At 35.8% G+C, this 15,438-nt stretch overlaps 1 protein-coding gene across 2 annotated transcripts in view; it reads right to left on the reverse strand.

Annotated features, from left to right (window-relative positions):
- KDM1A (lysine demethylase 1A) overlaps positions 1-15,438 on the reverse strand; it is a 62,198-nt gene that overhangs the window by 30,425 nt on the left and 16,335 nt on the right. Inside the window, exons 3-4 of one of the 2 annotated variants that reach the window (XM_084874918.1) lie at positions 8,397-8,456; positions 2,578-2,711 (exon numbers count right to left, since the gene is read on the reverse strand). In XM_084874918.1, the coding sequence (XP_084731044.1) occupies positions 2,578-2,711; positions 8,397-8,456 (194 nt within the window). The remainder of the gene's footprint in view (positions 1-2,577; positions 2,712-8,396; positions 8,457-15,438) is intronic. The other variant, XM_084874919.1, reaches the window with a different exon arrangement.

The following is a 15,438-nucleotide window of genomic DNA, read 5'->3' on the forward strand; positions in this document are numbered from 1 at the left end:
TGCATCGGACCTCTACTAAGACTATGTTAAGCTAAAGGAGTAATGTGTTTAAGAAAAAAGGAGCGGTCAATTAGTATTTCAAATACTGCTGAGAAAGCAGTAAGATGAGAAATGAAAAATACTGTGGTACAATCAAAGGGCTCGAACATGAATTCTCTTCAAATTGAATATACATCTTCAAAATGTAAGACCAACTGCCTACCACTATATTTTAAGTCTTAGCTAAAACTTAATAAAGACTGCTCCAAAGACAAGTTTTAATGAACAAATTTGGTCATTTGTAAATAAATCCAATTAAGAAATATAACCAAAACCATAGCATCTCCACTTTCCTCTGGCCTGTATCCCGGGAAAATGGAATTCCTCAGGTACACTCTGGGCCCAAGCTCCTCACCCCCCAAAATAAGCCTCTTCCTCCTTCCACCCTATAAAATAAAGCTTATGTTGTCCAGCCAGTGTGGCTCAGTGGTTGAGTGTCAACCTATGAACCAGGAAGACATGATTTGATTCCCCGTCACGGTACATAGCCAGGTTGCTCAATCCTAAGGGGTGTGTATGCAAGAGGCAGCCCAGTGATGATTCTCTCTCATCCTATATAATAAAGCCTAATATGCTAAGTGTCCGGTCGTCCATTCAACCAATCAAAGCATAATATGCTAATGATACACTAAGGCCGCTCAACCACTTGCTATGATGTGCAATGACCAGTAGGGGGCAGGCAGGCAGTCAATCAGTCGCTATGTTGTGCATTGACCACCAGGGTAGATGCTCCAACCCAGGCATGTGTCCTGTGGGCTTTTGGTTCATAGATAAATGCTCAACTATTGAGCCACACTTGTGGGGCTCCACTCACAATTTTAAAAATCAATCTGCTTTTTCTCCACAAAAGAGAACCTTTATTCTGTACTACAAAAATGCAGTATAACCCACCAATCCCATTACCTAAACAATTCAAATTTAGCTGTAATTTTGCAACCTACCAGTCACAATAAAGAAGTCAGTGATGGCTAAAAAGCAGACACGCTAAAATGAGACTCTGAGCTAAATTCAAAGTAACTGAAATTACAAGGTAAATTTGCTTTTTAACACCCTAGAATACAATGAATATTTTCTGAATAGTACCTTGCTCTCCCCTACTCTATGGTTAAGAAATTCTGATGAGCTGAAACCGGTTTGGCTCAGTGGATAGAGCATCGGTCTGCAGACTCAAGGTCCCGAGTTCGATTCCGGTTAGGGGCATGTACCTTGGTTGCGGGCACATCCCTGGTAGGGAGTGTGCAAGAGGCAGCTGGTTGATATTTCTCTCTCATCGATGTTTCTAGCTTTCTATCCCTCTCCCTTCCTCTCTATGAAAAATCAATAAAATATATATTAAAAAAAAAAGAAAGAAAATCTGATGAATAAAGAATATAAAAGAAAAATTCATAGGAGAAATACAAATAATTAATAAATGTAAAAAAGCAGTTAAATAGTCCAAGAAATGTAAAATAAATGAAACAGCTTTGGTCTACTACAGCAGCACAGTTTATCATCATTTTAATAACAAAACAGGGACAAAACAATGAATGTGTTACCTGGGTCAGCCCTTTTGGGAAGCAATCTGGGAACCTGTACCAAAACTTAAGGGGTGACCTGGCCTGTTTGGCTCAGTGGATGCAGTGCTGGCCTGCGGACTGAAGAGTCCTGGGTTTGATTCCTGGTCAGGGCACGTGCCCGGCTTGTGGGCTAGATCCCCAGTGAGGGGCAGTTCGGAGGCTGCCGATCAATGAGTCTATCTCTTTCTCCCTCTCCCTTCCCCTCTGAAATAAAAATAAAAAATATTAAAACAAATAAACAAAAAAACCTTGCTCTGGCTGTTTTGGCTCAGTGGGTAGAGCCAAAACATACTAAAGGGTCCCAGGTTCAATTCCAGTCAAGGGCACATGCCCAGGTTATGGGCTCCATCCCCAGTAGGGGGCGGGCAGGAAGCAGCCAATCGATGATTCTCTCACTCCCTACAATCAATAAAAATATATTTAAAGAACAAAACAAAACAAGGCCTTAAGCGGCCTTTCATACATTTTAACAAAGTAGCTTTTCTTTTAGAACTCAATCAAAATGAAATAATAAACAGAAATAGAGTTAAGAATGTATAAAAGCTGCTTTAACATGTAAAAATGGGACACTGAAATGTCTAACAGTTAAATTGCGACTTGACCATCAGACAAAATATTATGCAAACATTAAAAATCAATTATATTTAGCCAGAGGAGGATGTTGAACCAGATAAATAAAACAGAATAATGGTTTCTCTTATCCTGAGAAAGAAAAAGTGATTATTTTAAAAGTATAAATTTTTTAAATGTGTAAAGATTCTTATTGTGTATATGAGGCTATGAGGAATGAAAAAGAGACAAAGAATGAGAGCAAGTAGGATCTCAATTTTACAAAAACAAGAATCACATATAAAAAATTTTAAAATATCTGAAGAGGGGGGAAAAAACCCATACTAATTTTTAAAAATGGTACTCTCTTTCCCCCATATTCTCTCTAAAAGTAACATGCTCTTTTTATAAAGAGATGGAAAAAAGAACTTACTGTGCGGTTTCTAATAAACAGAAAGACCTTCTGGGTCTGCTGTGGTCCACTGATGATATCTGGAAAACAAGCTGCTTCTTGAGAAGTCATCCGGTCATGAGGAAGTCTACTCTGGAACGCTGCACCCTCCACACCTAGCAAAGCAAGCAAAGGACTTCTGGGAAAACGGCAAGTGAATCCAGAATTCCGGATAATGATTATGCCTCAAACTCCTTTTGGACCTGAGAACCTCTGTAAAGCTTTGCCTCATTCACAGCCTGATCTCACTTCCTTAAAAATAATTTTGCTCAAAAGCTAAAACATCCTTAAAATTTAGTCACTCCAAAATTAGTTTACTGAGCGAAACAATACACCTTATAAAACATAACAAGGCATTGAACTATTTTTTCATTGATAATGTTGGGGAATATGCTAATTACAATTGGTATTACTAATAGTGTACAATAAATTTTAAAGAAAATACATAAACAGAAAGCAGAAGAAACTATGGAGTGAAAAAAACAATCACCTGTCAAGATAGGTTTGGCTCAGTGGATAGAGCGTCAGCCTGCGGACTGAAAGGTCCCATTCAATCCCAAGTTCAATTCCAGTCAAGGGCATGTACCTTGGTTGCGGGCACATCCCCAATAGGGGTGGTGCAAGAGGCAGCTGATCGATGATTCTCTCTCATCGATGTTTCTAACTCTCTATCCCTCTCTCTTCCTCTCTGTAAAAAAAAATCAATAAAATATATTTTTTTTTAAAAAGAAAAAAAAATGTCATAAAAAACAAACAAAACAAAAAAACCAAAACACAATCACCTGCCCTCTTTGAGGATTAGACCAAGGAACATGAAAAGGCCTCTAAGGTTTAATAACGAATAGAATAAAATACGCAGTTTCATCAATGGCATCCCCATTAGTTCCCATAATTCAATGCAAGCAGTGAGAGAAGTTAAGCAGACTACAGTGATGAGATAGAAGAAGGCAAGGAATTTACCTTTTCTGGCATAAACATTAGAAATGGTGTATTACTTATTGCAAGTAAAATATGTTACTGTATATAGTATATTGTACATATACATGTATATATACACATACATAATAAATATACATGTAGTATATCTCATATTCTATAAGTAAAATATGTTATTTTGAAACTCTTTAAGTTGTGTATTAAATTGGTGTTTTTATATGCTGAAAGTTAAGTACATCTTTATAAGATGTCCTTAGACATACATTTATATACATTTTACTTTATATTTCTAAGATCTCTCTATAAAATATACTTAACCATCAGCTTAAGGGTTATCAAGAAATAATTTAAAGAGTGTTAAAATTCAATACCATTGAAATAATTACATATAAGTAACTAAATGGGTACCAGGTAAAATTACTTAAAAGCACTTAAGACAAGAAGTTGGAAGCACTGATAAGGGAAGCAAAATTAAAGGTATTAGTAAGATTAGAAGAATAAAATGAACAAGGCAGGTAAAGTTGCTTGGAAAATTATTGCTAAGCTATTTAGGTGTTGCCACAAACACATTCAAACACTGCTTAGAAAAACAAAATGGTTAACAAGAGGTCAAACAAAAATGCCTAATGCTAGTATGGGCTGCACATTAAGAAACACTGTTCTTGGAGACAAAGAGAAAAACCTACCCTGTTCCCCCCAAAATAAGACAGTGTCTTATATTAATTTTTTCTCCCAAAGTTGCGCTAGGTCTTATTTTCAGAGGATGTCTTATTTTCGGGGAAACACGGTATCTATCCACAACAGATAATGAGGAGAAAATACTGTTCAAGTAACTAAATCAAATCAACAATCCTCACATTTAATTAATCCCAACCTAAAATTAAAGACTATCAGAAGAGGAGAGAAAAATAATCAGTAAGAGCCATATTGCTGAGGATACAGCATGAAGTTAAGGCAAGAAAAGAAGAAATGCTGACTATAGGGGATATAGGTTATTTCAGTAATGTGAAAATTTCTATAACTACAGCTTTGATGTCTCTAGTCCTCTATCACCAAATCAAAATAAATAAACTAAACAAAACACAAAACCAAGATAAAAAAAAGTGTCATATTATAAGAAGCATTACTTATATAACAATAATAATAATCCTGAGAATGAGCCAAATATCTCTTAATAGTTTACTTCCTATTTTATTTCATGAGTGTCTACTATTAACATGAAAATCAATAAATTCTATGAACTCTACTTTTCTCCCTCCTCCAAATAGGGATAGTTTTCTTTCTTAGCTATTATTTTCTCTATGTTGAATTGATGGTCACTGAACATCAATCCTATTGCAAGATCTATTGTCAATGACAGGAAAATCATGAAGAAAAAAACACTTAACTTTATGTTACATCTGGCTCCTCATTCCAAGTGTTACCATAAAAAAAATCACTCAGCAGGTACGGGCCAATGGTTGAGCATTCACCCATGAACAAGAGGTCACCAGACTGATTTCCAGGCAGGGCAACATGCCTGGGTTGTAGGCTGGATCTCAGGGTGTGCAGGAAGCAGCATATCAATGTTTCTCTCTATCCCGCTCCCTTCCTCTCTCTAAAATAAATTTTTAAAATATTTTTAAAAAAGCATTCTAATGCAGCAGGCTAACTTTGGGAATCTTGAGAATATGTAACAATTAAGAGATTTCATTTATATAACTCGTGTGGCAGTTTTAAAGTATCTTTAAATCAAATATCAAAAGTTTTACTAGCCGAAACCAGTTTGGCTCAATGGATAGAGCGTCGGCTTGGGGACTGAAGGGTCCCGGGTTTGATTCCGGTCAAGGGCATGTACGTTGGTTGCGGGCATATCCCCAGTAGGGGGGTGTGCAAGAGGCAGCTGATAGATGACTCTCTCTCATCGATGTTTCTAACTATCTCTCTCTCTCCCTTCCTCTCTGTACAAAAATCAATAAAATATATATATATAAAAAAAAGTTTTACTAAAGGAATTTAGAGCAGCCATTATCTGTGGAATAATAGTCTTCTCCATCTTGATCTTCTACATAACATCTAAAAAAGCTAACTATTCTTAAATTTTTCATCAATTTTTAAAAATGAAAAATGGTCTCTTAAAAAAATCTTGGTAATTATGTCCTTCCTTTTGGTTTTTAGGGATAAAGACTATTATTTTCAAGGAAGGAAAGCCACTATTAAAATCAAGGCTAAAAGCCAGCAAGAAAAAATCTAACCTTTTTTCACAAAAAACAAAAATTAATTTGGGACTTAAACTTTTCAGAAGCTAAATTAAAACATCCTTTTTATAGGCTATTTCCAAAATGAACAGAGCACTCTGGATAATCTAACTCTTTTGAGGGAAAACCTTAAAGAGTACAGTTATTAATATCCTTATTAAAAGGAAGTTAGTAGTAGTATATATAATTCAGAAATAATTTACACTTGGCTCTAGAATACAGTTTTATACTTTGGTGTTTGTGTGCACTTATCAGAATCTGGTATTCTAGAAATTGAGAATGTTTCAAAGATGCTATTTAATTTTTAAAGAGCCCCAATGTTGCCTACATACCAATCTTGCCCTTTATTCAGTTACTTTCTCATCACTTTACACAGGAAATTCTAGCTCACCTTTAAAAATGCAGTCATGCTATAAAAGCACAACTACTTTTTCTAATGGCTCAACACTTTGAAAATATAGTAAAAGTAGTTAAATTACTAACGGTACTAATTTAGATCTCTCTGGATAGGTCAATTCTAGAGGCAGAAAAGGGGAGGGTACAGGAAAGATGTAGGCCTCTTGTCCCATGAACTCATTCCCCCATCCTGATTCTGATATAACAGCAGCATCTTGAGTAAAGAAACAGAAATACAAAAATTAATAGAGAAGAAAGCTTTTTTTTCCATGAGAACTACTAGCTTCCTTCACCTCCATAAAATAGATAAATTAACTAGAACTAGGTTTCTAGCTAAAAAGTGAAAACAAAAGCCTGATAGAATCTACATATCAAAGACTACTTAAAGTCAGTCAACTATAGATGTACCATATTCAGTCTTATAATAGTTTACAAATAAAAAGAATAAAGAATGAAGGAGAGAAAAGAATAAAAGAGGAGAACCATATGTTTTCTTTTTTTGGGTAAGTGCACCTTTAAATGATTCTAGGAAGAAGTGTGTGTTGAGTAGCCTATGCTTAAGAAACAAGACCTCTGGGTTCTCATTCCCCAACTGCTGGTGTGTCCCTGGTCAAGTCATCTAACTTTGTTTCCGGTCCTAATCCATAAAATAGGGGTGATACAATACTATCTGTTTGTCTAGGAAGCTAGACAAGATGGCCTCAAGTTCCCTTCGAATTTGTAAGATTTAGGATGTATAACCCAATTTGATTTGGATTTATAAAAAGTCAAGATATGATCGCTGTCCCAAGACATCATGAGGGTCATTGGCTTTATTTAGAGAAGATTGTTGATCACTTATAAGCACATTTCTAATGCTGACTGATCACCGCACAAATGTATACTTCTGAACATGACAAAGGCCTGAAGGGAGATCTTGAAGGATTGAGAATAGTCACAATTCCTGGAAATGCTTAAAACTCATGTTCTACTAATGTTAAGTCTGTAGCACCACAGCTTTATATGAAAGTTTGCTTTTACTTTCAGCAATACAAATGTTTTGTTTACTTTAGCAAAAGTAAAAATTTATTCACATAAAAACAAAACAACAAGAAAAGACAATATAGTTCTTCAAGATTAAAGCTCTAAAGGCTATCTCCGACCCTCAACAATTCCACGGAAAGATCCAATTGTGCATCCTTTGATGAAAAACATTCTTGAAGGTTTGGCTGAATAAGGATTTTTAACTCCTCTAAAATAACCATATCCCAGTTATCAACTGCCAGTCCTTGGGCTAGCATTTCAAGAAATCTGTTTCTAATAGTCTGAATCCCCTAACTATTAATTTCTGTATTAATGCTGAACTATCTTTGCTCCAAGAGTAAAATACAAATACTCCCTGGACCTGCTGTACACAAACCATAATAGACAAATAAAATTTAAAGTAGAAGTAACAATTGAAAAATGACATACTACAAAAATAGAGTGATACCTATTCCAGTTGTATCATATGTAAAAGCCGCCTTGACACCAGAACACAAAAACATTCTTTAAGTGGCAAAGGATAAAATGCAGACATAGTACTTTGGATTCCTGGACCAAACTTTAACTGTTCCAAATGGCCCTAAAAATCAATGAACCCTTTTATTTCCCCCTAGAAGTAAAATACCATAGTTTGGTCTGAAAATAAAGAGCATCTCGAGCAGACTTTAAAAAATAATAATTTTCATGTGAGAAACAAAAGGGTTAAACTGCAAAATAATTATCTGTGTAATGTTAGAGAAAAAAATTCACCCACTATTATGCAATAACTGTTTCTAAAATGAGTCACTTGCCTGCATAATTTGACTAGTCCTAGAATGCCTTTCTGTCCTTTAAAAAAAAACAAACTTCCAGCCTATAGATTGTCTTCTCTATGTATACAGCTGTATTTCTTTTTAAAGGTCCCATGATTCCTAAGTCTATGTTTTATGTCATGTTTACTGATACTATATAAGCTGCGGGGGAGAAAAGTATTCGCCATCTCCTTAAAAACTCAAAGAGCAGAGGGCTGAGATCGGCCTGAGGACTTCAAAAGGGTTTGCTTGCCTTGTTCTAGCTCCACTCTCTCCTAATACTACTCTGTCCTGTGGGTTAAATTTCCCCTGCGCTTCTGGCTAAAATGTGGATACCATAGCCAAAAACACTAGCAAGCATCAATCCCTGACTTGGCGGCTCTTGCTACTAAGTGGCAAGCATCTAAGCCACCCTCACCTGATGCTTGGCCGTCTCCATACCCTCCAGAACTGTCGTCTTGAAGTCCTCCTGCTTGCCCTGTGGAAGGAAAGAGGAGAACTCAGGGACCTTACTCCATAAATTGAGATAATATCTGGACATAAAGGCCTAATAGTTGGAGACTATCAATTCACCACCAACTAGTATACCCATACTCAAGAGAGCTCCTTTGGAATCAAGGCCCAGGGAATCACATCATAGTCTTCAAATTTCTGGTTAGGAAATTTCAACTTTACACACTGGTTCTTACTGAAAGGCAGCAAAACAAAGTACATAATATTTCTAACTGCTAAATCCTTACTGTCAGTCTTATTTAATAGTCAAGGTTGGGGGGGGGGGGAGAGGAGGGATTCCCAATGTCTTTTACTAATTATTGGTAGACTGAGAATGGGTGTGACATGGGCTCTAGGATCTGAAGTTGCAGCAATTCAGCATCTGCTCAATATCTCTTTACCTTTACTTTTCTATCTAGAAAGTATATATATGTATGATAAGTAAAAGACTTATTTTAACAAAAAATTCTCCCCTTGATTTCAAAGCAGAGTATGTAACAAAAAAAAATTCAATTACAAAAAAGTTTTATCAGAATTCAATTCTAGACCTGAATATGCCAGTACTTTCTTTAAAACACAGCATAATAAGATGGCCCACTCTCATATGCCAAATACAATAAGCCTGCTAAGAAAATTTTTCCTGGTTGATTAATGTGTAGAAATAACTTCAAGAAAAGTATCACAGCTTGAAAGTTCAATCTGAGAAAGTCAGAATAGATTATCTTCCAGACTCTTCCAAAATCTATCACCAAACCGGATGCTATGATCCTCTTGAACTCTGAGCCACCTGGAACACTATGGGAAAATACTGTGATCTTTGGAAGACATGAAAAGACCAGCCCCCAATTATCTAAAAACTGGACAAGCTTTATTTAATCAGTTTATTTTAAAAGAATCGAAACTAGAAAGCAGATTAATTATTCTACCACTTCAGTTAAAAGAAATAGGTAGCAAAATAAAACTAACATAGCACCCTTGCTGTAAGAATGCTTGAAGGCCTGTAAGCCTTAAAATGACATCTTCATCTTTAAGTATATGAACATGTTTAGACAGAAATAATTTTTTTAATAATATTAAAATGTACTGCTAGAAGGTATGTGCTCTGCTTTGAAGGTAGAAAAGAGTATCATTCTAAAACCACAGTATCTCACTATGCTATTATCTGAACAACCCTTTAGGTTCTAGAAGGTTATGCTTCTCAGACAAGGCACAAGGCATAATTGGATTGGATTATGTAGTAATTGGATGACTCCAATTACATAATCCAATCTGCAAATGTATCTTGAAAATGTAGGCCCTACATTTAAAATTTAACTTTTAAAGCTTAAGTAAAAAAATATTCATTTTTACTAACTTCTGGATTTGTTCATAAAAAAATATTCCAAAGTTAAAAAAAAATATTGTCATTATCTTTTTTAGCTCCAAATAGAACCAAGCTAGATCAGAAGATTGAACTGTATTTTAAAAAAGGAAAGAGAAGGGCTCAGAACGAGAAAATAAATATGGTTTCCAAGAATAACATTTAGGCATCAGGAATAATACAGTTCATCTCTCAAAGTATATTTCCTAGCTTGGCAAAGAATAACATCAATGTAATGAAGGCATGTAACCACTTCTGGAAAAACAAAAAACAAAACAAAACAAAAAAACCTCTTTTAAGCCAGCCATTAAGCCTGAATTATTTTGTACTTCCTACTAGAATTTTCCTCTTTTCCCACTATATACCATGTTATCTGCTAATTAGCTTATTTTAACCTACAGGTAGATTTTGACTGATCTTTTTTTCCTGGTCAATGGTTCTTTGAATAGAAATATGGATTTCTTACTCCTGACTTATGTGCTTTAAAGGTTAACAGGTTGCTCTTTTACAAACTAGGTAGGGCAGTCTTTAAAAAAAAGATACTGTTTTTGACAAAAGATGTGGAAGGAATATAAAAATCCAAAATATGACTGATGCAGAGAAATAGGAGAAAGCCAAGCAGAAGTTGATATAGACATGTAAGAAATGATGGAAAACAAAACAAAAAGTGCTTATAATTAAGCAACAGGATAAAAAGATTTATCTCTTGGAAGAAGTCAAGATGAGGTTGCTTTCTTTCTCTAATCATAATATATTCATGAGTGTTTGAGAGTCCTATTTCTCCAAAGACATCTGAAAACATCTTCATCTTTATCACTGGTATTCTGGACCAATTCTTCATCATTTTCTTAAAAACAGCACACACACAACAGTTTGAAGCTAACTCTCCATCCACGTAGTGTCTCCGTTTAAAACATATAAAAATGCAATACTCATTTGCTCTTTGGCTCTTTCCCGCCTAGGGCTCTCCGTCTGACAGCAGCACAATGATATGGAACAGCAGGCAAATACAGTTATTTTCCATGAGTTCAAATTCAAAATAGAAAATAAAAATATACCAAAACAACTTTTTAATATCACTTTGATTCTGACACCACTTCACAGACTTCCTTTTGTTTTCACCCCTCACCACACACACAGACCCTCAAGTTTGGAGTAGAGATGCTTAATACAGGTTATTTATGCCTAGCTTCTCCAAACGGGGGGGGGGGGGGGGGGGGGGGAGTCTTTTTGTTCTATCTTACACAGCAGCCTTTCAATTGCCCTCTAATACACGTCCTGCAGATATGTTAAGTCATTCTTAAGCAGATAAGTATGTGTTATAGACACTACTGAATCTTTTCTCATCTTGAGTCAAATACTCAAGAGACCACTCTTTCAATATCTTAACAGAAAGTCTATGACTTTGAAATACTTTTATCAAGCAAGCATGGATGTAAAAATCATTAGTTTGCTGTTCTCAGGAACATGCTGGCCAACAGATTCACATTTTGACTAATTTCTTAGAATCACATCCAAATTGATAACTTTTGTAAACATCTGAAAAACTTCTAGACCTAGGAAGCAACAATTTTTAAACAGAAAATAAATTTATCATCAAAATTTTACAGAATAAAAGTGATTGCCCAACTACTGATTTCAATCAAACCTGACAAACTGGATAGAAAACAAACTGTATTGTTAAATCCATCATAGAAAATAAAGTTCCTAATGCTAACAACAAGTCACCCACGAAAATCACACATGGTGTCAAAATAAGCCAAAGGAAAATCATTTGGGCAAAAATAAAAAGGATCCCAAGTCAATTTTATAGAAACAATCCCTCCCTTTATTAACTTTTGGTCAAGAATATGTTTGTATATTTTCAGAAAACTACTCCAAGACCATGGGGATTCCTGCAACAGAGAGGAGTCAGGTTTGCTCCAACCATGAAGACAAGAGGAGAAACAGTCCAGAGATGGAAGATGCCAGGCCACGCTAGCAGTCAGTAGCTGTGGGTCACTGTAGGTTGCCCAGGACCAAACCAGAGAGGGTCAGACCTGCATTGCCACCATCTGTCCATCATCCAGATATCATTGCTGACATGTACACATAAGGAACTATTTGAGATTGAAAGTGGGTCTCAGAACTGTTGGACATTGAAATTGGAACTCAAACATTTTTTGTTATTATGTTTATTTCTAGTCTGCAGATGCAAGATTTTTCAAAGAAAAGAAATGGGGGGAAAATAGATATAGAGGTAAAGAACTATTGAACAGACTGTCAAACTATAGCGGGAAGGCAGGAGAGGTTGGGTGGAGAGGGCTGTAAGAGATCAATTGAAGATCTTGTATGCATGCATATAAACATAACCAATCGATACAAGACACTGGGGAGTGTGGGAGCAGGTGAAGACATATGCTGGGGGGTAGGGGAAGCTGGGGGAAGGTCAAAGTGGGGGAAAAAGGAGACATATGTACTACTATTTGTAATACTTCAAACAAAAAAATTTTCTGGCTTAAAAAAAAACAAACTCAAAATGATATTAAAGGGAATGCTATGAATAACACTAAAAAAAAAAAAAAAAGAAAGAAAAGAAAAGTTTCCACTATATTAATAATCAGTTGGTTTCTTATTTAATAATCTAACTCAGTATTTACTGAATATCCATCCCAAAACTGCCAAGCACACGTACAAAAGTATAACAGGTTGAATCCCGATTTTAAAAGAATTTACTCTAATTGGGTAAAGATGAAAAATATCCAGAATGAAACTTTTATTTATTTATTTATTTATTTTTAAAGGAAACAAGAAGCTAACTCAAACTTGGAGAAGCAGGGAAACTTTTCTGAAGAAATCCAAAGAGATCTGGATAGATGGAGAGGCAGTGAAATCACCAGCATGGACCACAACTTTTACAAAATCAAGGAGAAAAGCACAAGATATGGTGCAGAGAACCAGTTCCCCTTTAATGAAGGAGATGGTCTCAGAAAGCAGTGGGAGATCAGGCAGGATGGGTATAATAAGCCACCTTTAGTGCCCAAAACTAAATTTGATCTTAAATAGTAAAGGGGCAGAACTATATGATCTTGATCAGGAAAGCAGCAAAACAAGATATTTTAGGATATTTTAGTTAAGCTAATCTGGTCACTTTGTATCAGATGAATTAGAGGGAAAAGATAAATAAATATAGATTATCTAGATGTGAAATGAAATCCACTAGAGTAAAAATGTGACAGTGAAAATAGGTAAGGCATAACAAAGAGGCTCGGGTTACACTGTCATTTAAAATATTGAACTAAAACATATTGCCTAATAAAACATCAATCCACCCTATTCCTGGTTCAACTCTGTGTTTTCAAAGATGTTTGTACACAAAGGTGGAGTTCATATTTTCTCATTTGGTCCTCATTTTGCAGGTGAGAAAATCCTCATAGAAAAAGTATCCTGTTCCTATATTATACTATTATATGATCAGACCAAATAAAGAATGGTAGCAAGATGTATTCAATGAATTTATAAAAACAAAGTTTCTCAGCTCAACAAACTATTTTACCTTAATAAAATGTAAAACAAAATTATCAAAGCACTAGAAAAAGCAGCTCAGTCTTTAAGACCAAACGGAAACTAGTAGTATCTGATTCAATGGTTCTTATCAGTCAAAATCAGTTAAAAGGATCTCAAACTACCTCATAAAAGCCCAACTTCATCTCTTCATGTTTAATGTAAAACTTCCAAAATCCAATCTTGGGGAAAACATTAAAAACTCCTGAATTCTCACCATACTTTGAATACACTTTTACTGTATTATTTCTTCACTGTAGTCAACTTACTGTAAACCTAAACTAGATTGTGACTTCTTTGCAGGAAGAACCCTCAGAGTTCAACACTATGCCTAGAACAAAGCACTGTAGTTTTATAATTAACTAGAGGCCCAGTGCATAAAATTCATACGTGGGGGGGTGGAGGGGGAAGAAGAGAACCTCAGCCCAGCCTGCACCCTCTCATAATCCAGGACCGCTGGCTCCTAACTACTCACCTTCCTGCCCTCTCCTGCCAGTTGGATCACCTCCAACTGCCCTCCCCAGCTGGCCAGATCTTGCCCAACTGCCCTCCCCTGCTGGCCTGATCACCCCCAACCGCCTCTGCCTCTGCCTCAGCCCCCATCACTGTGGCTTTGTCTGGAAGATGTCTGGTCTAATTAGCATATTATCCTTTTATTAGTATAGATGTGTGTAAAATAAAGTAAATGTGGACCTGCCATGTTTGGAAGAGTCTTATTTTGTGCAAAAAATCAATCTCTCTCTCTCTCTCTCTCTCTCTCTCTCTCTCTCTCTCTCTCTCTTTTAATGTTCCTCTCAATACTATCAATTCCCATACTTTCCTTCCCACCCAAATTTTTATAGTGAAATGTAATGCTTAAGAGTATTTGCCTTCTATTTCACACTTATGTGTACATTTGTGTCTCATACTTACCTGAGAGTAGGGCTGTGTGTGTGTGTGTGTGTGTGTGTGTGTGTGTGTATCTCAAATTTAAAAACTTAGTTAACCTGATCTAGATTCCTTATCAGCCTGTGACACTTTTTTCTCAGCCCTCCAGTAAGCGTAGTTTCAAATCAGAACACTGAAAAGATCTACATGCCCCTCCTCCCAAAAAAGGACAAGAGAATGAACCCTAGGTCTGTCTGTAAATGTATGTGTCATACCTCTGACAAAGAAAACTCAAATGATTCCAGGCACTTGACCCTGGTAGGCCAAAATGGCAACATCAACAATTCTAGCAGGAATAAATTTCCCAGCAACTTCTGGTAAATCTACAAGAGGGTCTCTTACTGGGTATGAGGTGAACAGAATTCTATTGTTCCTTTGGAGGTTGTCTGAGTTAATTGTCACTGAACTTGAAAGCTACTCCTGCTGACTGCACTTGTACGCACAGTGAGAGAAAAGCCTGGGATAGGCCATAGTAATAGCATGACAAAATAACTCTTCACCTGAACTCTGACCACAGAACTCCCCAATGCTGCCAAACCCAGCACTTGTATTAACTGCACGTAATCAGTATGACTGCCTCACAGGGGAGATGAGGACACCTTACAATAAATAATTTTGGTCATTGGATCTTTTGTCATGTGGATAATTTCATGATATCAGTGTTTGTAATCAAATTTTAAGATAAATTCTCTTACTCATTCACATACATTTTACATATTTTCTGTAATTTATTATTTTTACTAATTCAGGTTATGTTTTCTTTTATCTGATTAAAAAAAACCCCCACACACTTTCAACCTACAGTATGACTATTATATGAACTGAGTCCCAAAATTAAAACCACACAAATTTCAGTCGTACCAATTTCTCACAAATTATTTTTATAATTTGTTTACTAGCCTATATCTCTTTCCAAAATTATCATGCAAAACAGAAAGAAAAACAGGTACTTTCCTTAGTTTACAAGGGTTCTTGTAAGAATATAAACAAGAATATAAATAGGAGATAAATCATACATATAAAACAGATTATATATAAAACAGATTATATATAATACAGAGCTGTCCCTGATCAGCTAACCACCTGTAATAACCACATCTAACAAAATCAATTTGAAGAGTTAATCAATAGTTTAATG

The sequence above is a fragment of the Pipistrellus hanaki genome, assembly GCF_964339955.1.
Source record: "Pipistrellus hanaki genome assembly, chromosome: 2".
NCBI lineage: Eukaryota > Metazoa > Chordata > Mammalia > Chiroptera > Vespertilionidae > Pipistrellus > Pipistrellus hanaki.